This window comes from Acomys russatus, chromosome 20 (assembly GCF_903995435.1).
Source record: "Acomys russatus chromosome 20, mAcoRus1.1, whole genome shotgun sequence".
NCBI classification, from domain to species: domain Eukaryota; kingdom Metazoa; phylum Chordata; class Mammalia; order Rodentia; family Muridae; genus Acomys; species Acomys russatus.
Genome location: NC_067156.1, coordinates 57,407,306 through 57,433,386, shown reverse-complemented (window position 1 = coordinate 57,433,386; position 26,081 = coordinate 57,407,306). Strand labels below are relative to the sequence as shown.

The 26,081-nt window shown below is 38.5% G+C and overlaps 1 protein-coding gene across 1 annotated transcript in view; it reads left to right on the top strand.

The window, feature by feature from the left end:
* Positions 1 to 25,880, top strand: part of Dcc (DCC netrin 1 receptor) — a 1,118,465-nt gene extending 1,092,585 nt beyond the window's left edge. Inside the window, exons 28-29 of the mRNA XM_051163583.1 lie at positions 21,752 to 21,894; positions 25,707 to 25,880. Coding sequence (XP_051019540.1) covers positions 21,752 to 21,894; positions 25,707 to 25,796 — 233 coding nt within the window. The 3' untranslated portion in view covers positions 25,797 to 25,880. The remainder of the gene's footprint in view (positions 1 to 21,751; positions 21,895 to 25,706) is intronic.
* Positions 25,881 to 26,081: the final 201 nt, after the last annotated feature.

The window sequence follows — 26,081 nt, the reverse complement described above, 5'->3', positions numbered from 1 at the left end:
TTCTTCTCTCCTTCTTCCTGTCATCCAGATGTCATGATCAAAGCACCCTTTACTTGGCTCTGAGACCCAGACTGAACTCAGAAAGCAGTAGGTCCTGCACACAAGGCAGGACGATAAGAGAGCATGTGTATGTAGCATACTCTAGACCATAGGGGAACAGTGGTAGACCATGGGAATTAAAGCTTAAAAAATACTAAAATGTGATTTTTTTTTCCAAACTCCCTTGGTGAATTTAATGGCAGTAAAATCTGTGTAAAGGAGTGTTTGTGAGTTCTTGGATCCATGACTAACATGGGCTGCATTTGGAGGAACCTGATTCATGCCAGCCAGAGGTCATGACTACCACTCAGACAGCTTTCCTACCACCACCACCCCCACACACACACCTGCAGGTCACAAACAGTAAGTGCCATCTCTACTTCTGTGCCTCAGTGCCCAGGTTTCAATGCTTTACTCGTCCCATGTGTGGTGTGACCCTCAAGAAACATTTTGTTCCATTGAAAGAACTTCTAAAACTAACATTTAATACTGTAGAAATATATATTCTCAATATTGTCTGATATTATAGCAATGCCTGATATGTACTAAAAACCCTACAAGATACTAAATAAGAAGTTAGTGGACTCTAACCATGTCGATGGCATCTTCAGACTTTCTTACCGAAATTTGCCATTACGGAACACATTGCTGCAACATCACGTTCTTCAGTATCTGTAGGACAAAGACAATAACAAGAATTCCCAAAATTCTTGTTTTTGGTTTCACAACCAATAGTTTATATTTTCTTTGAGTTGTATTTGTGGTATTTTTATTGGTGGTTTTCTTCCCCAGTATGTACAAGTTTATTTTCATATTTTAATGCTAAAATAAGTTTCTATATAGATAGAGGTGAAAAAAAACTTAAAGATAAGATGAATTCATTTCTCAACTCAGAACTCACTTCTGATCTTTGTATGAAGAGGAGATATTTGGCAACTCAGGGTGGAGTATGATGAGTAGCGAAGAGCTCATTCACCGTCATGCAGAAGCAGGTTTTCCTCATGAGCGCCTCACCATGCATAGACTTTGAAAGCCTACCCCTTTGGATGAAACTAAAAAAAAAAAAAAAAAAAAAAAAAAAAAAAAAAAAAGGTTGGAATTTGTCTTGGACACTTAACTTGCATTGCAAACAAGAAAAAAATGAAATCTCAACCAGACAGACTTTTCAGAGAATGCAATGTGAGTAAATTACATTTCTGGTAGCTGAGTATAAACAAAATCGTTTTTTAAGATATGCATGTTCCCTAGTAGCTAGTTCTCTCTTCGCTGTACACGTGAAGAAGCTTGCACAAGCTATGTCTTTATATTGCACTTCAACTGTAGAATAAGCCATGTCATTCTGCCTGATGTGAAGCTACAGTGCAGAGAACATAAACTGTGACCCTTGTCACTAAACAGAAGACACAAAACTATAACCTCATTCTGCATGACTTCAGTGTGAATCCTACTTTCAGAGTCATAAAACTTTTATCAGGAAGGTCTGGTGATGGCATTTGGAACATTAGAGGCAAATAGTCTTGCTTCAGAATGCAGTTTCTAGGATAACAGTGAGTTTATACATTTGAAAAAGGTAGAATGTGATAAATGACAAGTGAGCTGTAATTAAGGAAGAGCAAACAGTAAACCAAGAATAAGATAGAAACTGTGCCATGCATTTGAAGGGCAGAAGAGAGGGTGGGAGAAAGAGAGAGAGAAAGAGAGAGAGAGAGAGAGAGAGAGAGAGAGAGAGAGGATGAAAGAGAGAGAGTTGCAAGATTTATATTTTAGAAGCAGAAAGAGTTGAGTATGTGAATACTTAGATGGGAGAAATGAGGAAGGTGATTGTTGTCTTAATCCTGCGTCTCTAGGGATCTTGACAAACAGAGAAAGTGAAGTAGTGGGAAAAGTTGTCTTCTGAAGAGGAAGAACTTTGAGGATGAAGAGGTTATAGGAGCATCCTGAAGAAAATCCACAATGTGTAGAGAGAGGTGTAGCATTCATGGGGGCAGTCACAGCTGAAGTGGTGGTTCAGAGAATTCGCTTCAGAAATGGAACATTTCAGCAGAATAAGATGTCAACTCCTAGGAAAACAACCTGAAGGAAAACCAAAGTTGCAAGACTGACTTAGGACAAAATCTATTTTTGTGGTGAAGCAAAAAGTAGTCCTAGAGATAAAACAACGCTAGTATAATTTCCCCAAAACCAAAATACAGAAGTATTTCATGAAAATAAACATTATAAATATAATAGTTCCTTCAAGCAAGGAAATGATCATTTTGGATATTTCTTAAAAATTTTTTTATTACAAAAATATCTACCAAACTAAAGATGTATAAAAGAACCATAAAGAAAGCTGATAAGTAGTAAGCTAATTCAAAATTAAACATTTCAAAAGGAGTTTGAATGCAGGTACTCTGTGTGGGTAGATAAAGCTATTCCCTGAAGCCATAGTTGATTATATGAAAATACCAGTGTCACGGGTGAACTACCTCCCTATGAACTGTTTCCAGGAAAATAGCCAAGGCTCTCAAAACAATTCAGAAAATTGTCCTTGCTTTTTCCTAGATGCTAAGACCCTATAGCCAAAAAAAAATTGCTATGTGCTCTGACCACAGGATACAGAGCATTCATCAGGAACTATGCTAGCTGGAAGTGTCTTTCCTACTGAACAATCAGTCCTAATAGCATCTGAAAGTACTATGGAAGCTGCTGAAGAGAAGTTGTCAATGGTCAACCGTGGACCCTGCACATTCATGATTAATCTGAAAGCAAGATGTGCACTGTTACAGTAGTTCTCAGTCTTTTATAGTGGCAGCAAATCACATTATGATTAAATTGGAAGCCCATTCATGAGTAACTGATTCGTATCTCTTATTATAATTATTGTCATTGATTTATCCATAGGTCAGGAAATGGAAATCATAGGTGCTAGGGAAAAGGTTACTACAATCATTTTGTTAAATAGACATGGCATGCCTACCAAATTGCCTTCTAAATGAAATGTTTATCCCCAGAGGTTAGTGTTATTATCCGTTTTGATCAGACGAATTTTTATTTTGCAGTGGCCAGAGGTAATTGCAAAGACTCATAACTGCCTGAACTTGTAGGAATAAGTGACTATTTATAAATGAGACATCCACATCATCCCCTTTGAGCTTCAAGGCATATCACAGAAGAGGGTCCAGAAGAGATGTAAAAGCTAGAGAATAAGATAGAGTATTGTATTGTCCTTGGCTGGTGCCTTAGTTTGAGCGGGACCCCTGGGCCCAAATCTGCCTATCATATTGTTCTACTTGTAGATTTCTAGGACCCTCTGGATCCTTTTATTTTGCTGTTCTCCCATGCGTCTCTCATTTAGAGTCCCAATAGGATGCCTTCCCCTCTGTCCCAGTTTCCTGGTAAGTGAAGGCTTTTGTGGGACATGCCCCTTGGGCTAGTATGCAGATGTAAGTGAGTATATACCATTTGATTCTTTCTGCTTCTGGGTTAACTCACTCATTATGATCATTTCTAGCTCAATCCATTTATCCACAAATTTCGGGAATTCCTTGTTTTTAATAGCTGAGTAGTATTCCATAGTGTATATGTACCACAGTTTCTTTATCCACTCTTCTACTGAGGGACACTTAGGCTGTTTCCTAAACTTTAAATCCCTTCCCAGATCTAGCCAATGGTCAGAATATTCTCCACAGTTGAGTGGAGAGTGTGATACAACTTTCTCACGTACTCTGGTGCCTCACATTTGACCATGTCCCCTGGAGGGGGAGACCTGGTGGCACTCAGAGGAAGGACAGCAAGTAGCCAAGAAGAGACTTGATACCCTATGAGAATATATAGGGGACGTAATCCCCCTCAGGAACAGTCATAGGGGAGGGGAATAATGGGAAAATGGGGGGGGGAGGAATGGGAGGATACAAGGGATGGGATAAACATTGAGATGTAACAAGAATAAATTAATAAAAAAAATTAAAAAAAAAGATAGAGTATTGTAGAATGCAGGCTTCTGCAAATAACATGGCCATTGCACTCTCGAATTCTCATCAGCTGTACTACCTGAACAATACTAGACCTGCCAATATCCTCTCTCTAACTGGGAAGGGACTCAGTGGGCCCTATGCCATGTTGAGGAGCTCGTGGGAATTAATGGTTGCTACGGAAGAAGGAAGGATATTTTCCAATGGTTTAACTACTGGTCAGGTACCTGTGTGCCCTGTGTTCCAGTAAATAACTTCTTAGCCATGTTTACACACAACACACACAAGCACACACAGGCACACACACATGCATGCATGTGCACACAGAGAGAGGAGAGAGAGAGAGAGAGAGAGAGAGAGAGAGAGAGAGAGAGAGAGAGAGAGAGAGAATGAAATCAAGAAAGACTAGTTAGGAAAGGAATTGAATGGAGACAAGGGAACAATGTACATTTGCGTAGATGTATGAAAGTGTCATCATTATTCCACCATGATGTATAATAACATATGCTAATGAAACATGCATATTTAGATATGTCAAATGCTCAGTAAAATATACAGTGAACAACAATATACACATAGCTTAGAATCTAGCCATTGAAGGCTACTTTCTTCTTTTAACATATAATATGAGGTTAGTGTGCATGTGTGTATTGGCATTCAAATATGTGCTGATGCATGTATGGGTGTGGTTATATGTTCTTATGTATGAGTGTGCATGTGGAGGCCCAACCTCACAAATCTTCCTTAATTACTTCTTACAATTTTATTTTGAGACACGATCTCTCAGTCACAAGCAAGACCCACCAGTATAGTTAGTCCCTCAGGTCACCTTGCTTGGGATCCTTTGCTCCACCTGGAATTAAATCACCATGTCTACTCAACGTTGATGTAGATACTGGACATCTGAATTTTATTTCTCTTTCTTGTAAGGCAATTGCTTTAACAATGTAGCCATCTTCCATCCCTGGACATTTTATGAAACATAAGATTTCCTTAGTTCTTAGTGTTTAAAATTGCAATCATCAGTTCACTTCACCCTGTACATTTCTACAAGCATATATGATGCCATTGTCCCTAGAACATGCATTGACTCAAGCTATCACTTTAGACAAGAAATAAAATCTCCAATAGCTTCACAGAACTCAACAGACAGAGCCTTACATGATAGGAAACCACAGCGAATCAAACTGCAGACTTGTGGATCTCAACCCCAGTGGACACATCTACAAAACAAGTCTTGAGCCTTAAATTCAGGAACATTGTGGAAGGAGGGGCGGAACGATTCTAACAGGGAGAGGATCAGAGAGCTTTCCATGAGAGAGTGTTTCCCAGGACTTTCAGAAGCTGCACCCATAAAGTTTCAGAAGCATGGTTCCGTAGGCATGAGCCAAAGCAGTACAATGGAAGATGTGAACCAGGAAATCCACATGGCTTCAACCCTACACAAAGGTCTGCAGGAAACTAAGGAATGCTGAGAGTGGGAGAGATAGTCTTCTCCAGGGAAGAATACACCAACTGGTTACTCAGTAGCAAGTGGTCAGCCCTGAAAACACACATACATTATATATACTGAGCAGGTTATATTTAGAAATATGTATGTGTGTGTAAACATATATATTCATATAATAACAATTTTAAAATTAGGACATGAGTTTAAGATTTAAAAAAAGGAATGTACAGAAAAGTTTAGAGTAGGGAAAGATGAATGGTGTTAAATGATAGAATATATTGTATTCTCAAAATTAAATGAAATTAAATTTAGAATATATTGATGTAAGAAGCAATCTGATTTCAAAAATATTGTTATCCAGAGAACTGAGAAAGATCATAGAATCATATTTTACTAAAGTTTACCAGACTGATACTACACTGTGCACATATAAGGATATTTCTGATATATGTGTATATATGAATATATACATGCACCTTCCTATAGTCTACAGAAGGTAAAATCCAAGTGACTGAGAGAACAGTAACATGCCAGTATAGAATATCCCTAGAGTAATAGTTGCAAACTGCATAAAGTTGTTCAATGTTGACAAAAGCAAATCTTATAACATCTATTTTCTACAATGATCTGTGGGGCTCAAAAGGTGATATTTTTTACTCTTATACATGAAAATATTTTTAAAATATATAACCAAACATTATTGACTAATACAAGTTCTGTCTGAATTTTAGTCTCCTTTTAAAAAGTAACATGTATAATGAGCTTGGGTCAATAAGAAATTAACATAAAAATGGAACTGATCAAATTAAGGTGGCAATATGGCAATATGACAGTGTAATCTGGAAGTGACATTCTAAACATAGTTATGATACCCATTAGTGAATATGTGTGTATGTATGTGTGTGCATTTACATGCTTTGCTGAGTTCCATTAAAGAATGAAACCAAACTAAAAATAATTATTTCACAATGTTAAAGAATCTAGATCTTGTGAGTCAAGAGTTTACTACAAAGCAGAGTCTCCATGGTCATCTGTTTTTCTTTAGAAAGGAAAATAATTCAATGTACAAACTATAATGTGAATTTTGAAAGGTGAAAATGATTATCTTAAAGTACACATGAAATATTTACCAAAATCATTATCTACTGTGTACTATTATAAATAATTTAGTATTAAAATTACATTCCACATCAAGTACACAATTAATAAAGTTGTAAGAGGCAGAAGTATGCATGTTTCTGCTTTTAACAAATATTTTACTAAATTATATTGATACAGTTGCAATGTTATTTATCTATGAATTGAGAAGTTGATGCCTCTGATGTTTTGGCACTAGAATATGGACCAAAATTAGAGGCCAAAAATATGTTTCATGAGGGATAAGATTTAGCATTTTTCCCAACAGAAATACAAGATAAATAAATCAAAATGGCTATGAATTATTAAATGATTGTTTTTTGCTTCTGGTTGCTGATAGGAACAACAGAACTAGAAAAATAATCAAAGAATTTATCTGAGCAGAAGAAAGAAATGCCCCTTTTTTAAACCTAATGTTTCTGATCATTTCTTAAACTAAATGAGGTAAATCTTGACGTGACATTGTTGAAAATGATAAACTCCACAAAGTCAAAGCAGGCCCCTTAAAGAGAACAGTGGCTAGAATGTGAAATGATTCTTTCTCCCTGATGACTGATCATCGTGTGCCATTAAAAAGGACAGTGCGAGACTGAGAGTTTCTATTGCTATTTTAATCAGCTGAGTATCTGTGACTTTGAATTGGGACCCTGAGAAAAGTATCAGAGAAGGTATGGACATAAAACTGCTCAGGTGAATCTGTGTCTCAAGATTTTTGCTGGTTTCCTTGAGAACTGTTCTATGAACCCTCTTAATGAAGAAGCAAGGGTAATTGCTTGTATAGACTTTCTGCAGCCTCATCAGCTTCTTGTTGCTTTTGTCCACCTCCATTTTATTGCTGGAAAGTCTTCCGTCATAAAACAGCATCAGCCCTGCTCTCAGTGAGGCAGGCACTGGGCGAATCCCAAGTACACAAGCAGCATTGCACAGTGATCTGTCCTTGAGGACTTCCTACCTACCTGAGCTTATGTCCCAGAATAAACTCTATACAGGGGTTGTTTAATAAGATTAGCTCCTTTCAAATCTTTAAAATTCTCCTTCAATTCAATCTTATCCAGTACAAAATGCAAAATAAACACCACTCGTATCTAGGATCTCTATAGCTTCCAGAATACCTGGGGCCATATTTAGATTCAGGTTTTCTGTAAGATTGGCCTGTTTTCTGTTATTTTAGAAAACCCCTGGGTTTTTTTTAGTTACTATTAAAATGCCCCTAATATTCCTAGTGAATATCATACTTAGATTCCAATATGCAGGGGTGGGAAGTTAGACCACAGACGAGTCATAACCGTATGTTTTTATTTAGCCTACCAGATGTCTTATTAGATACTTACTGGATCACTACAGGAATATAATTAAATCATTTATTGTATTATGAATTCACTGTTCAGCCAGAGGAAAAGGGAGCAGAAAAAATAAAGCATTTATATCATATTTGAGCTCTATGTTAGGAAGCATATGCCACTTAACCAGGTAGATGAAGTGGCAAGAGAAGATCTTTTAGTTCCTAACATCACCTTCTATCATTTACCGTTAAAATCCAAATAAATCAAGGCCGTGGGAAAGCTATGATTGATTTGTCACTGTTTGCATTATTGGACCATTTTTCTGTCATGGGAAAGAATATTTGGCTTGTGGTTTCACATAGTGTGTAGAAAGTACATAGAAAATGATTGGAGGCTGGGACTGAGGAGAAGTCCCTGAAGGGGAAGAAAGGATGCAACTAAAAGGAAAGCATGTGGAGGGATTTTTAATATGCATTTTCCAACTAATGCCATCTCAGAAATACTGTATTTTCCTTAGTCATTAGAACTTTTCACTTCTTTAATGGCGTGATGTTAATATATACCATTTCTTCTATTAGTAGGGGACAGATTTAGCTGGAATAAAGAAATAAAGGGGAAATCTACAGGACTCCAGTGGTAGAGCACCACTCTATCACGTGCTGTGTCTTTGGTTGCATTTCCAGTGACAGAAAAGAGAGGGGAGCAGAAATCTGTAGTGCTTATTACTGTTCTTTCTTCTGACTCCTCCCCTGTAAGTCACTAACACCAGGCTCTCAACTTTCTGCATCTCATTCTTATTCTCTTTCACAGACCCAAGATGACCTGGTTTGCTCACGCTGATTTCCAGTTATGTCTTCTTGTTACTATTTAGCTTATTTTAATCTATGAGAGAAAATATATTTTAGTAGTAGATATCTTTAAACCCTGACAGTTAAGTGAACTTAACCATTCCCTTCTCTTCTTTGAACTTTGACATACTTGTCTCCAAGACAACACATAAAGTGGGCTGTGGAAGTCTATTTTAAGGAACATGTAAGAAAATGTGAGAAGTGTGGGTCCTGGCACATACATAAGATAGAGATAACCTGATGATGACTGAACAGAAATCCAGATTCCAGCAGGCAATGGCTCTCTGGGACAAGTAGGTAGGAATGAGTAGAGGCCTCCTTCCTCTCACTAACCTTGTAACTATTGCTTGCTCTACTGGAGTTAGGCTTTTCCCAGTTGCTTAAAGTACAGCCCCCACAATTGGAGTTTTTATGTCAATCATATGCAGCTCTGAGAAGTCAAGAAGTGACCTTTACTACATCAATATTACCATGCGATACCCACCTTACCTGTGACTTAGTGCAGCTCCTTTTACTTAGGGGTAGAGAGCCAAGACCCCTTGCACTCACATCCATAGTGGGCACATCTGCTGTTTTTAGGTCACTGAAGAGAAATGGGAATGTTTGAAAGAACAAGGCTTTTCTTAATAAACATATCGTTGAATGCTCTGTCCTCTTAAAGTGCAATCCACTCATGTGTTGTGAAGTAATCCTTAAGACCAACGGGAAAGCATGTTTGAAACTACGTCACTGCTTGTAAGGAATTCTTTGACTGTTATATGCAAATAAGTATAGTTCACTATGTTTTTAATACTTTGTGAACATGAAATCGTAAGGAATATAGTTCCCTATACATTTCCCACAGTTCACATTTCTCCCATAGCATCTAAATTTCTTCCATATGAGAAGTGCACATGATTTTACAACACCTTCCTTGTTCTCAGATGACATGGTCAGACTGATTAACTTAAAAATAAACGCATCTCAGAATATGTTTCACAATAAAACCAGACAGTGAGAAGCCATTTCAGTTGCCACCATAGAATAGGTGAGAGATAAGGCGAATCAATTGTCCGTCCCTCTTGCTCATAAAAATAAAGGAATGAAAACAGCACTGGCTATAGGAGAGAGTAGGCAAGAAGATGAAAGTGAAAGCTGAATATTAGACCCAGGATGTGCTGTCGCCTCTGATCCGCCCCAGGTGACTCTGCACAATGCATTCCTGCTGTAGCACAGCCTCGTATTTCTCACCATAGAAACTATTGTAGTAGGGAGCAACTTCTGCATGGAGAAGCGAGCAGGAAGCCGCACCTGGAGCCATATATTATGCACCTAATGAGCAAATGAAATGTTTAATAACTTTACTGTGGAAATAAAGCTTAGAACAGTAAATGCCTGCTGAGGCTGTTCATCTTCCCCCAATGCACACTGCTGGCCCATTGCAAAGCTCCATCATCATTTGTGTTTCCCTGCTTAGTGGGTCCTGCTGAGGAAACAACATTAAAGCCAAAATGATGCTCACTTAATTAGCTGTATAAGCATGTAAAAGCATTTATTTAACATTGCAGCTTCCGGTATTGCACCAAGGGATTCCTGAAGTGCTTCTCCGGCATGCACCCCAGGCACAGGAAATTGTTCAGTGGCTTCAACTGAAGTATCTGCAAATTGAAACATTTCAATTAACCATGGATCATTTAGACTCATAGAAATTTAATATTACATTATTTTACTTAAGCAACTTATAGCTTGAAATACAAAAAGCAAAAACGAGCTAAATGTTGTTATAGGTTTTCATTAATGATTTTTTAAAAAAATATTTTTTCTATAAAGCACAAATTTAAGGACAAATTGTCATCACTTATAAATTAAGTTTCATATGTTGATGAGAAATTACTTTTAATACATTTTTATTAATGTGTTAACCAATGTTTTCTAGTTTTGTTTTATCTTTTTATTTTATTTACTGAGTCAGAGTCCAATGCTTGGTAGCCAGGAATGGCCTTGAATCAGCAGTAGTCTTCCTGGGTTGGTCTCTCCAGTGCTGGGATTTAAGGTACATGTCACCATGCTTGTCTGGTTCTTCCTAAATCTCACAAAGAGGCAAGACATTATTAAACAGACAGCTAAAATGGGAGGCTTGGATTTGGAGAGGAACCCAGGAAAAGTTGAAAATGGCAAAATGAGAAGTAGATTTAAACAAAATAAAATGTATTCATATACAAATAAAAATAAAATAAAATTTAAAACACCAAACTATTAAAAACAGAAATTAAATGAAATGTAGCTAATATAGCTGTATTAGACATTTCATTTTGTTTTATAGGTAATAACTCAGAGGGCAAATTATTCTAATAGAATTGAAGAAATCAACAGTCAAAGAAATTAAGATATCAGGGCAACTAATGTTACTGTTACAGCATGGATAACTGTGAGTCAGAAGCCTATCTTAGCATCTTCCTTTTCTGACAGCAATATTGCTAGGAACTGATGGAAGATGTGAGAGGCACGACCTACTCAAGGGAAACTGGGTTGTCAAGGACATAGCCTGGAAGAATATGTTGAGCCCATGGCCCCTTCCTGTCTCTATCCCACAATTTGCATCCTGGTTGTGATGTGACTAGCACCTTGCGGCACCCTCTCCCTCCAGGATACACTGCTTCAATTTATGTTTGAAAACATTGAAATCTACTGACCATGTACTCAAAACTATGAAAACATGAGCCAAAGTGAAGTTCCTCGCCTTTTAAGTAGACTTTCCGAGGCATGTGTTGTAGTAGCAGAGGCTATAAATGCTTTCCAGCCTATGTGAGCATTTATCAGGACTTAATTTTATAGATCACCTTCATTGACTTGGGAAAAAAATAATACAGCAAATCCAAGATACTTCATTTTGCCCTTCATCTAGTTCTTCCTGGTTGGAACTCCCTAACTTTCTATGCTAAATGGAAGCAGATGAGTTTTCCAATCTGAAACCCCAGAGATGTTCTCCCTCTCTCACTTGCTCTCACTCATATGCATGTTTATTTCCCCCTCCCAAAGCAAGACACCTTTCTTTGACCACATTCTGAGCAACAGAGCTCAGAGCATGTTGACTATAATGTTAAGATTTTTATTACATTAGCAGCTCAGAGCAATGGAGGGATTTCTTTTGATATTTATCTTTTATTTTGAATTGATACATTGCTCTGATAGGAACCATATAAGTTTCATTGAAATTGTTCATGAGTACTCCGATTACTAAGGTAAGCATTGTCTTCTAAAACAAGGAAATCAACCAAGATCTGCCAACTTCAGAAAAATCAATAGGAGCCCTGTCATTTCCAGGCATGGAGAAACAAGAGTTTACAATACTGAAGAAATGTAGCCGGGCGTGGTGGCGCATGCCTTTAATCCCAGCACTCGGGAGGCAGAGGCAGGCGGATCGCTGTGAGTTCGAGGCCAGCCTGGTCTACAAAGTGAGTCCAGGATGGCCAAGGCTACACAGAGAAACCCTGTCTCGAAAAACCAAAAAAAAAAAAAAAAAAAAAAAAAAAAAAAAAAAAAAAAAACAATACTGAAGAAATGGTTTATTTCTACTTACTGCTGTTGCTAGCAATGCTCTAGAAGAGTTGGTCACAGCCCTCTTGGGTTTAACTTTGTTCTGTCAGTCTGGGCCAGGTGTTTCCGGTTTCTTAACCTCTTGAAAGATTAATCTAATAACGTCTTATTTGGATCTTGGTAGCTCAGTTTATTCAAAGCAAAGGAGTAGAGTAAATTAGAAATGAGCTTTCAAGATTGACAGTCAACCGCATGAGTGAGGGTACTCAAGGAACCTTGACTATTCTTTGGGTTTTTCCCTTACAGGGTTCAAGAAAATGTTGGTTCTATAGGCAGTAGCACATGTGGTAGCTCCTTATTTTAACTGCCTGATGAAGACATATGACCTCTGTTCTATTGTGTGTGTTTCTACTTCCAGTATATCTGATGTTAACCACACACATGCATGCCCTTTTACATGGCATAAAAGAGTATGTGAATAAATCCTCCTTAAGTGCTCAATTAGTATGTTTCTTGACAAGACTTTACCTGGAGAGACATAACACACATGTATTTAGCCTCCAGGACAGGCCAAAATACAGACACCCCAAAAGTCCAACCTGGTAAACCAATGAGTTTTATTGGGGCTGTTTAAAGGAATAAGAATGGGAGGTTATTTATAGGAGCAGAAAAGACTCAAAGACAGCTGCTTCCTTACAGCCCAACCCCAGCATTGGAAACAGCTCACAGAAACACAGGAACCTGAAGCACACCACAGCCTGCAGGCAGCTCAAGAGACTGGAGTGTCTTTTCCAAGTGACTCTCTTTTTTTTTTTTTATTAATTTATTCATATTACATCTCGATTGTTATCCCTTCCCCTGTTTCCTGCCATTCTTCCCTCCCTCCCTCCCATTTCTCCCCTTCTCCCCTCCCCTATGTCTGTGACTGAGGGAGGCCTCCTCCCCCTATATATGCTCTCAGAATATCAAGTCTCTTCTTGGTAACTAGCTATCCTTCCTCTGAGTGCCACCAGGTCTCCCCATTCGGGGGACATGGTCAGAAAAGGGGCACCAGAGTTTGTGTGAGAGTCAGATCTCACTCTCCACTCAACGGTGGAGAGTATCATGTTCGTTGGCTAGGTCTTGGTAGGGGTTCGAAGCTTACTGCCTATATTCTCCTTGGCTGGTGCCTTAGAGAAATTATCATAATGAGTGAGTTCACCCAGAAGCAAAAAGAGACAAACGGTATATACTCACTTATATCAAAACACTAGTCCAAGGGATACGTACCATGAAAATCTTTACTTACCAAGAAAGTGGGTCAGAGGAGAGGACATCCTATTGAGACTTTAGGCAAGAGTAGCATGGAAGAAAGAGGAAATAGTAGGACCCACAGGGTCCTGGAAACCTACAAGAAGAACTTTATGACAGGCAGATCAGAATCCTGGGGTCCTCCCCAAGTGACTCTCTTGGGCTAAACCTCTTTCAGGCCACTCAGCTGGTTTCTGCATATTCCAGGCAGCTGCTTTTGTCTCTGCATCTTTGCAGCTTGGGTTGTCCAGGAGTGATCCTCAGCAGCCTTTGTTGTTTACTGGAAAGTGGTTGGTAGTGAATCTTGTCAGTTTGGGGGACTGCTGGTTATATTTTGACTTATTTACCTTCTATCTTAAGGAGCTTCTCTGCAGGGTGGAATGTTTCTATTTCCAAGCAAATTGTTGCGTGACACTCCACTCCTTCCTTTACTGCCCCCTTTTGTGCAATGATCTCTGAGACTTGAAAAGCGTGGCTGAAGATGTTCACCTACAGCCAGAAGTTAGGGCAGTGTGCCACTGCAACTCCCGTCTACTGAAACCATCCAAGTTGCTTAACCATGTGGCCCTATGATCTTCCCAGCCACATTTTTTTTTAACCTGGCTTACAATGCCAGCTTTGAACTTTCTCTTGTGGAGTAGGTCTCAAATATAATCCAAATGCTGTTGGTCTTACCCACAGCCAAGCCACAAGCAGGGACGTCCTGCCTGGAGTGTCAGCATTTCAGCACCCAGGGTCCAGAGCCAAGCAGGAATGTTGGTGCCCATTCTCTCCTTTGATAAGAGCATCTGCTTTCTGATTTCCAGTGAAACATATGGGCTGTGCTCTGACACATGGAAATCTATCAAAGGTTCTGATTCAAGTTGAACTCTATTATATAGTACTATTCACATTTGTTGTCCCCACAAGGGCCAACCCATTATTGCCAGTCTTCCTTTTCCCACTGGGCCATCTATGAAGTGAAATTTCTACATACAGTCTGTCACAGGCCAAGTCTAATGAGTTGTTACAATCCACACCACTCCACACGCAGAGCATTGGCTACTATTTCCAGCCACAAGATATCTCAGATCATTTGTATTATTGCTACAGCTTACATTTTTGTTTGGGGTGTCTACTAGTACCACCTGTGTACCAGGCATCCACAGAGACGGGTAATAGCTCTTCTGCTCTGCTGTTTTATCAGAAATTTAGCTAAAGGTTAAATTACTGGGGGATGCTTGGTGGCTCTAAAGGACTCTAATCCTAAGATAGTTTGCATGGCATTGGAGATGGGAATTGTAGCCACCACAAATCATTGCTGTAAGTGTGCATACCGTTTTTGTAGCATTTGATTGTGTGCTACAGCAGAAACGGGTTTGGCCAGAAGGCATCAATCTAGACGCTTGTCCAGTAAGCTGTTTCTGTAGTGACAGAAGTGGAAGGAGTAACAGATTCCACCTTGCCCTGCTTTATATACTGCTCATAGTGCTGTTGTAATGAAGTGCATGGGGCTTCTGCCCCTTTCCACGACTGAGAACAAAACCCTATTGAAACTGTTTGCTCTTCCCATACCCCCCAGTATAGCCTGCTGAACTCCTGGTGGCATGTAACAGGAAGGGCCACTAGTAATGGGGCACATAGCTGTTTGTCCTGTCTTACAAGGACCTTAGCCCGCTTAAAACTCACTTGAGGCTTTCTGTCCCAATCCCATATAACACTTCTCTATCTAGTTATACAGAGTATGGGCCGCTTAGGCAAGATGGGGTATTGGCATGTACTTTTCATCTATTTTATTGGGGTTCTTATACCTCTACTTCTCTTCCAACACTTATCCACCCTTCCAAGCCCCTTTCAACCCCTCAACACTAGGTAGGATGGAAAGAAGTTTAGAGGGAAAAAGGCCAGCATACGCCTCTTTAGACTCTGGCTGATTAGGGTCGCCAATTCCTTGGGGGTAAGCCCAGTCTTCTTAGGGTCTCTCCAACTTCATCTTCCCATTGAACTACATCAAAGACAACCAGGAACAGCAGAAGGGTGCAGCAGCAGCAGCCTTCTTCCTCAGTGCCCCATCTCCTTGTTTCTCTCCGAACTCTGGCATTTATAACCTCTCAGAGTCCCAGAAGTAAAGTATCTGAAGCTGGCAAAGATCATGTTCTTCTTAGAGCTTGCACAAGGCAAATAGTCTCCTGCTGTGGACAGTCTGGAGCAGTACATACCCCACACCTGGGATTAAAACAAATACGTTTATATAACATAACTGAATTTTTAAAGAAACCAAACTCCCGTTACAATGAGGTATGAAAATTCACCCATATCCCAAGAGCCCTCAAGATCTTTTAAATTTACAGGACAGGCTACTATAAGATTTTGCCAAGATCACACATGTCCTGCTGAACAATAAGACACTCAAAATTTTTAAAGTTGCATCTGGCCTTTGCACCTTGTGCTGACTGATCTCCAATTTTTTTAGATGAACTTGTATGTCTTTCAGATGCATTTCTAGATCTGCAAAAGATCAGAGTGTGGCATTAGGTCATCTATGTAATGAAACCTTTTTACAGAGGGTGAACAGGATAACAAAGAAAGATCCTGGGCAACCTTTCTGTTACACACGGGAAGTCTATGAATATAACCTTGCAGAAGTACTCTGAAGGCCCACTGGTGACTATTCTGTACAATAACCCAACAGCCATGTAGTAAAAGTTAGGCAGTGTTTAAGAAGTATACCAAAGCCCTCTCTACAAATGTAGTCTAGGCAATCTAAACAGGGAAGAGTGAACTGAGGTTAAAGGTTTTCCCAAAGGTAGGAGTACATCAGCGGATGAGAGGCAGCAAGATAGCTCTCTGTGAAATGTCTTCAGTTTAAGCAAAGTCCCCAAGCTCCACTCACTGACTTAAATGCCAGAGGGTTGCACTCCTGTTTCACTTCAAAATGGTATATGCCACAAGACTAGTTACTTTATATAAAGATGTATGTCTGATTCCAATGCTGTAGAAGATAGAGTCAGAATGTTGCCCTTGGGGAAGGCGACTGGTAAGTTGTAAGATACACAGCAAAGAATTAGTTCTGACATGTAGCCCCATAGATGACTAGGTATACAAACTAGGAAATCAAATCAGAAAGCAATTGCTCGGTGAGCTTCAAATACTTAAGTAAAAGGTAAAGCACAGCTTGGTGAGATTTTAGAGAAGCAGGCTTCTAATGCCCAACTTAAAATATCTGAAGTGCACAGCGGAAAAAATGCTAAAGCTATACAAACAGAGGCAGAACACAGGCACAGACTTGATGCACACACACCCAGGAGAATGGGGTCAGCTGCCCAGCACAAATGGTTTCATGGAAATCTCTTGACTTGCAATATTTCCTGTTAACTGAAGAGTAGATTGATTTTTAATTTATTGAAACTTGGCGAGTTTTTCATCATGCACCCCAGTCCCACTCATTTTGCCGTCCCCTCATATCAGCCATCTGCCCTTGCAACCTTTCCCTCAAGAGAAAATAAAAAACATGCAAACAAAAAATAATAAACAAAACAAAGAATGGAAAACATCTCCTCGTGGAAGCTGTATTGTGTCAAGTGTGTCCCACAGTATACCCCTCTGTCTACACATCTTCACTTGCAAACGTTCATTGCAATGAGTCATTGGTCTGGTTCAAGATCTCTGGCCTCTGTAACACCATCAATATTGGATCCTCACCAGGACTTCTCCAGGTTATCCTGTTGTTGCCCTGTGTCATGGAGAACTGTGGCTTTAGATCACTCAGCAGGACTGGCCCTTTCACTTGCTCTAATGGTTCATAGATGATGTCGATTGGAGGATGAGCCAACTCAAAGCCATGAATCCGGACCTCAGAGATAGGGCTGTTCAGCCTCCCAGGCCCTATGGCATCCTCACCACCAGGGTGGAGTGCTTCATTGTTGCTCTAGCCAGGCTACCCAGTGCTGCTAGATCTCCTCCTCTCACACCTTTGGGGCTGGTTCACCCCTGCCTTCACTGTCAAGGTCAGCCAATGTCACTGTGTTGCCCAGTGAGGTGGAGGGCCCTCATGCCCTAGGGTTCAGCTCACCCCAGCCCCTCCACTAGAGGCAGCTCCACTGTTCTGCTCTGGTGAGTGGCAGGGCCCAATCTAGCTCTCCTGAGTGCAACCTACTCTTCTTCTCTTCAGCTCATATAATTATTGTGCATTTTACAAAGAGTAGTTTTGACGTCAATATTGTCTAACTGGCTGTTAATACATTTCTTGTGGGAAGTTTCCCCTTTACAAGTGTCTTTCACTCTTCCTTATCATATGGCATGTAAAGCCACTGACTGCACCAGTCATTCCAGCCAATAATCACCTCTAGGAGACTGTTCAAAAATATTTGCTTATATAAATTGTGTGAAGATTAGTTCTACCTCAGTGTCTTGGTTTCTAAGGACCTGTGTCTTGGTTTCTTTGTAGCAAAACAGAAAAGACTATCACTGGATAGGATCCAGGCCTGCTGAGGTCCCAGAGTTCTGAACATCTGGGATATTGTGATTAGTTTTTTTCAGAAAGGAGGTCTATTGAGATTTACACACATCCTGTCATCTGGATCCAGGATTGCTGAGATCCCTTGTGCAAAGCACATAATGTATTGTCACTGCATTTATTACACTCTGAAAGAATAAAGAATTGATGCCTCATCACTAGAGAAAATCCCTTATCATAATGGTCTGTTTTTTGTTTGCTTTCTAATGAGATGGAATTAAAGTAGTCTTTAGGCACCTGTGTATTGTAGTATAATATAATAATATGGCAAATGGAGTACAATGCGTCATGCTTGGCCCATGTGTTATCGAAGAGGAGTATTTCTATAGTGATAATGATGAGCTGTGCCTAAGCATCACATTTTCTCTGCATACAAAGTTTCCAAAATGTACCAAGATAAATATTAACCATCATATGAGTAAGTCCAGTAAATTCTAAAAGAATGTTTACTATGTATGTTTCTTCATGCAAAAGGAGAACCAGCCCTGCTAAAATTTTCTCCACGATAAGCTATGTAATGCCCTTTCATTTCCTTGATTGATATATTTCCATTTTCATTGTAAATACCCACATTAAAGGGAACTGATTCTCAGGGTGAGCTGAGCATATTTCGTTATCTGGTAAAACTCACAGACTAAGTTTAAATTTATTTAAAATGCATGGAAAACTTTAAAAGTAAATCTGCTGTTGGCATCATCTAGGAAGCCTAGATTAAAAACAAATAAATATGTGCAGCTAATCACATAGAGAAAGGGTCATCAGGAAGCATGTGCTGTGCTAAGGTAGTAAGGCACACAAAGTGCTGCTTCTGTGAGAATAAGGCTGAACTCAGATTTACCCAGAACCCAGAACCTTTCTAGAAGGATAAATGAACATGGTTCAGAGAATGTAACTCAAATCGCAAATTCAGCAGATCACTCATTCTCAAGTTCAGCAGCATTCCTCCTCCTCCTCCTCTTCTACTTTTAGTTTGCTTGGACTTTTTGTTCGTTGTTTTGGTTTTTGTTTGTTTTATGTTTGGATGGCAAATTTCTTAGATCTTCTGAGGATGTACCTGGAAAGAAGGGTAGAGGAAACATTGCTTGAGACAAAACCAGGCTATGTAGCCAGGTTGATTTTGAACTTACTGACTTCAGCCTCAGACTTGCTTGGATAAGAGTAATGTATACCACAATGCCATGGTTATTCTATGAACTTTAAAATTATTTTACAAAATGTATATCCCTATTTAAATATATTTATTAATATTCATATTCCATTTATCTATCTACCTATCATCTACCTATTTATATCAGTCTGTGAATTGAATCGAGGGCCCTGTGTGTACTAAGCAAGTAATCAAGCCCTAGCCTATATCTCCAGCCAAATTATGTAAAAACTATTAATAGAAATTAGATGTGAGGATCACCTGAAGATCCAGTTGAAAGATCAGGTATAGCAGGCTTTTTAATGCTTCCATTCATAGGTAAGATCCTGACAGGAATACCCTATATGCAGTGTCATATGCTAAAGAGAAAGGTTAGAGGTAAATACAATGCTCATATGGCTTGTTCACCTCTAGTACAGACAAGCTAGTACTACAACCTCTGTATGAATGGAGGTTTAACTATCATCTGATTAGAGAATAATGGTAGTGAAATTAATCATAAATGATAAACCCAAAATGACGGTGTCAAATATTTAAATATTTAAAACGCTGCATGGTAGATTTGTTTCATTTCAACGGCTTTTATCTTCTTATTAAGGACTAATTCAAGTTGTAATTTTTAGAAATTTATTATTATCATTATTATTGTATTATCATCATCATCATTATTATTACTATTATTCTGTGTGAGTGTATGTGACATGTGTGTATGACAGCAGGCACACCTGACATGATAGCATGGATATGGAGACCAAAGTACTTGGTTCTCTCTCTCTCTCTCTCTCTCTCTCTCTCTCTCTCTCTCTCTCTCTCTCTCTCTCTCTCTCTCACACACACACACACACACACACACACACCACGGAATCTGAGAATGGAACTCAAGTAATCAGGCCAGAAGAGCAAATATTTTTCCTTGCTGAGCCATCTCATCGGCCCTCAAGTTGTATAGTTTTACAGAACTTTCCCATTTAATATGACTTATGATTGTATATAGACTATACAAAAGAAGAAATGTAAGTCATGAAGATTTTATGCCTGTATTTAAGTAACAGTATAATACAACTAGGTGAAGAAGTCAATGCTACAATTTATTGACATTACAGCTCACTTTTGGTACTCACTGACAGGGGGAAAATTCAACCATCAAACTGAATATAGTCTTTGAACTCCATTAATTTCTACTTGTATGGTTTCTTGAAAAAGCTTATCTGGATGAGGTAAAACAACCCATTAGTTAGGAAACCTTCATTTATTTTGGGCAATTAGATATAATCTGGAAGAACTGTTTGCCCAAATGTGGATTTTTGAGGTTCCTGGTTTTGCTGTGTTCTTACAACCTCATGTGTGAGCTCAGAAAATAATACTTAGGATTATGTTAATCATGAAATCTCAATAACTAGTCCTAGTTTAACAACTTAGTAAATATCAACAACTTTGTAGGATGTGTGTGTGTGCATGTGTGCACATTGTATCTGCATGTGCTGGAGGTTGTATCTCCTAAATATATAAATATAACCGGCTCAGTCTGCATAATGTTACTTATATGTGAATTTTTTGGACTATTAAGTATTAGATAAGCAATTTTGTGCTTTTCTTTAGAGAAAACTATTTCTCCCACTCTGAGCCTTCCTTAGTTGCTTCCAGTTCTTCATCTGTTGCTGAGGCCTCATGAGCTTGTCCCCTCCCACATTAGCATTATCTATTGGTGTTGTCCTTGTTCAGGGTTTGTGTTGGCTGCCTGTCATGATGGTGAAACTTCATGGGTGTAGCTCCTCCAACTCTCTTTAACTGTTGCGCTAAAACTCTTGGTTTCAATACTAAATAGACATGACTCTTTAGTCCTGGGTGATGGGCTGGGCAATTTAACAAGTCTTTATAATCATTTATTGCAAGTTAATTGCAATAAAACAGAAATACTGCTACAAGTTAAGCATAATTTTAAAAATACATTTTAAACTAATTTTAAAAACAATTGATATTTTCTATGTTAAAGAAAAAATGTCATTTATCAGACTTCATATTTTCTTGCATTTTTCATAAATATTAAAATGTATTCTACTGACAGTTTATTTTGATCAAGACAAAGTTAATTTATCTTTGTTCAAAAGATAATTACTAATAAAATTTTATCAGTTTAATCATACTTTGTTATACTGAAGTATCTAATATTTTATATACTGAGTTGGTATTTCTTTTAAGCTCACATGACTTTGTCTCTTATACAATTTAGATCATGTTTGGGAGTTATCATACAGGCATTTGTAGCCTGAACCAGAGGCTAGCAGACAGTGAGCTCACCTGATACTTTGTAGGTTGTGATGAAAAGTCAGGAGCTCCCTGCCTCGTTTGGAATCCACTTGAAGTTAGTTATGGCTCCTAGCGCTTTGCCCAGCAGGGCCTTCTCACAACTCTTCTTTGACTCAGTAGAAAAAAAAAAAAATGAGCCCATTCTGACTGTCAGAATCAATCACTGAACATAGATTGAACAACACATGAAAGTCAAGGCCAACCTACTGGATTCAGCTTATACAACAGAGTTTTCTCCTTGAATGTTCTATACATTACTTTCATCACCCTGTGTTTTCTATTCCAGGACCTACTCTTCCCAAGACTCATGTTAAAACAGCCTCTCTTGGCCTGGCCGGAAAGGCAAGGTCCCCATTGCTCCCCGTGTCTGTGCCAACAGCCCCTGAAGTGTCTGAGGAGAGCCACAAGCCCACAGAAGATCCAGCGAGTGTAAGAACTTTATTCAGAGTCATGCTGTACAGTGTGACTAAAACAGTGAGCATGCACCATCATATCAGGGCAGTGTTCTCAAATCTTGCACACAGTGAATGTGTAGAGAAAGCTTTAAGGAAAAAGGACATATACCAGGAGTTTAGTTCAATTAAAGATGCATTTGTTCTTAAGGGCAGGCTTATATAAAAGAATATTAACTAATCCTTGAGTTTATAATAATTGTATATGGACACATTTTATATACATGTGTGTATTTATAAAAGTGTGTGTACACACGCGCACACACACTGTGATTACTATGCAATATATTGAAATCATGTAAACAAAACTATAAGTTCACTATTTAAATAATATTTAACTGAAATCTATATTCTAAGAGATTTTCTGAAATTGTCATTGCTTTTAAAAGCATAGAATAGTGTGTGTGTATATATATATATATATATTTCAGAAGAAAATGGAAAATGAAGAAATGAAAATGGTGTTTGAGAAGAAAAAAGTAGCAGAGAGGGGAATACTGGATGGAGAAATATTTAAGCATAAGGAAAGTTGGTCAAAGGAAGTAAAGGAGTAGTGAAAGCTTTACCAAGAGCAAAGGCTGCCTGAAAGCATTGTAGGGAAGCTGCCAATCTTCCAACCCAAAGAGAAATGAACAGGAGAGCACAACACAGTCGCCGGAAGTGAGGCAGTTGTCTAGGTGCTGAGCATAGTAGTGGGGCCTGGAGGACTGAGGAGTAGAGAAGGTAAGGCCGAACGTAGCCAAAGCTAAGTTATATGGAAAATACTTTTGAAAGTATCGTGGCTTATAAGCTGATTAAAAACACATTTAGGAAATAAAATGGAAGTTTCATTAGTTAAGGAAGGGAGATTTTCTGTTCTAAAGGGAGAAGTCAACTACGACTAAATTAGAAAACTCAATGAAAAATTAATGATAAAGGGGAAAATAGATATTTTGAGAAGAAAAAATACCTCTACTATGAAAAGTGTGCTATGGCATACTGAAATGAGGCTGCCTAAAGGCAGCTGTTTGGAATGTTAGAGTGCTTCTGAACACTGTTCACAAGGAAACATTTCAAAGACTTTTATAGAATTAACATATCAGATATTTTGACTATCAAAAAAGGGAAAGGGAAAAAAAATTAGATTTCTCTCTTTATTACATTTGGCTTTTTTCCAAGCACAGACTGTGAGAGAAAACTTGCCACTATCAACTAGTTTCTGTTTCCCCATACACAAAAAGAGACTTTCAGCAAGTTTTCAAATCTTACAATGATAAAACCTCAGTAACATCCAAAAATAAAAGCAGCAAGTACAATCAGTTTCGAAGAGTCTATGCATCTACCAGTTTCCTTGGCTAATATTAATTTCATCAGAAATATGACTGTCAAAAAGAAAATATTATCTCATTTGAATAACAGATAACACATTTTCATGACTTTTAGCAAATTAAATACTCTGAAGCATAAAGTAATAAACAACATAAAAAACAAGGAAATCAGTGATGCACATTTTTGTCTGATATTTGGCAGAAAAACATTACATATACAAGATTAAAATTTCAAGGCTCTCTTGTCAGAGTACAACTACCTATTTCAATACGTGTCTAGTCGCTTGATTTGTGATCACGTCTTAAAATTAGGTCAAAATATTACATTTACAAAGTGCTGTGTATTAGAAGTTCTAATCCTAATGTCAAATGGCCTGTTGTATACTTAACATTGACTGAAAATAGTGAAGACAACGAACATGGTATTTAGAGCAGTAAGAAATAACTGTGTGGAATGTGTCCCCCGTACGCACCCCAGGAAGCAGGCCTTCAGGAGAGCTTAATGGGATAACAATTGAGATGTAATATGAATAAATTAATAAAATATATTAAAAAAGAAATACTTGTATGAAAGGAAAAGTAGAAATTGGACACATTTAGATCAATAGCTTCCTACAAAGTAATAATGTGACCACCTGCATAATTTAAAAATTTCTAGGAGCCAGATTAAAAGTATAAGAACTGATAAAATTTAATTTAATGCTGTCTTTTCTTTAATCCAATATTTTGCATATATTAACATTTGATAAATATAAAACAAATGTCAGTAAGATATTTTCCTTCTGTTTTCACATTACACGTTCAGAATCAGATGTGTGCCTTATATCTGAAACGCATTTCAATTTAGACTAACCATTATTTCAAGTATCCAATAATTGCATTACAATAAACCACCCAGACAACCATGACGGCAAAGCAGAAAATGTTTGTCCAAGCACCAGGTATGGTAGCACACACTTTTGATCCCAGAACCGAAAAGGTAGAGGCTGGTGGAACTCTGTGAGTCTGACGTCAACCCGGCCTACATAGAGAGTTCAAGTCTATTCTGCTGAGAACCTACCTCCAAACAACAACAACAGGAAACAGAGAAAAGGACCAAGTAATCATTTCACTACGACTTCATTCTCTTTACACAGGACAATGTGATAAGCCAATGGGCTACTTTTCAATCCTTGACCAGCTTTGAACGGTATTTGACTAAACCATTAACATGCTCATATTCATTACAGAAGCTCATGTGTTGACACCATGTGCCTATGTGTCTTGACCATTTTCCCGTTTTGTGTGGATCCTGTAATACAAATTCTGCTGGTGGTCCCTGGGGATGATGGCCACTCACTTAGCAGGATGAAAGGGCCTCTCTGACCATGATACCACATACTGCTTCTTGGCTACATGGAGTACAAGTAATGATTAGACCGTTGTCTCAATCATATAACTGATTGAAAGGAATAGTTGAGAATAGTTCAGAATGTCATGTCTATATTCATTAAGACAAACTACTTAAGAAAGGAGGAAAGGGAGGGAGTTACTATTTACTGACTAGTTACCCGCAGGCAGCACTGATGCATTGGACATATTCACTGAGGCAAGCCTGCTATTCCCATTTGACAAAAAGACTAACTAAAAGCAGCAAGTATACAAATGTTCAAGCCATTTCCTTATTAAATTAAAAGTTCTAAGGCCAGTAACTTAGATGAGTAGAAATCCTGGAACTCACAAATAACACAATGCAAGAGACTCACTGTGGTTTAAAGGTGATGCATTCACTAAGAGTTTGCAAGTCAGCCTTTTAATTTACATAGTAAATGTACGATGCTGCAAGACTTCCCTCACACCTATGCAAAGCACTCTGGCTTAGGACATAAACTGTGCTTCCACTCACAAGCTAAAGTCGTAATCTACATATTTCTTACCGGTGAAGAACTGCAGTTGTCATGCGGAATTCAAAGTCTATGTCATGTTATTAAAAATAAAACACTGATGCTGATCTTTAGATACTCTTTAGATACCTCTTTACAAATAGCCTCTCAAAATGAAAAGGAATTAATCTATTGAACATGAATCACATGCCAGACACTGACATGCAGGAAGCATGTCCCAGAATGCTCAGAATAAACTATAAAATAGGCACCATTAACATTTTGCAGACAAGTAAAACTATATATCAGAGAAATCTACTAGTTTGTCCATTACTACAAAGCTAGCAATTTGTAGAACATGATTTTAAAATCAACCGTGAAGCCTTTTCTCCAATAAAGGTACATATTCCAGAGAAGCAGTAGTCAATAGTTTCTTTCTAGTTCGTTTTCTATCACAAGTTCATTCAGTTAAAATGTGATGAGAAATGCTCTAGCTATAGGTCCCTGTGTCAAATTCAAGAACAATGAGTGGCCCATCTGGTGGCCAAATAATAAGTGGATCCTTCATAGAAGGAGCCTTCCAAGACACAGTACTAACTTGCTTCTCATTTTCTCTTTAGGTATATGAACAGGATGATTTGAGTGAACAAATGGCAAGTTTGGAAGGGCTAATGAAGCAGCTTAATGCCATCACAGGTTCAGCCTTTTGACACATGTTGCTGAAACATTGAGGTTTTCCAGGAACGTTACAGCATACCAATTATCCATAAACAGCACACCTGTGTCCAAAAAAACTCTAACCAGAGTACAGGTCAACCGTCCGGACCACTCAGTTAAGGAACATCTGAAGCAGTTCAGAAGAAGTCAGCATACTATATGGACATCAGGAAATGTACAATGATGGCCATGAGGTCCCTAAGATGCATCTTCACCGCCAAGTCAAGGCTGAAGCTGCTACCATAGTTCTGGGTCTTTGTCAATGCAGTGACCGTGGT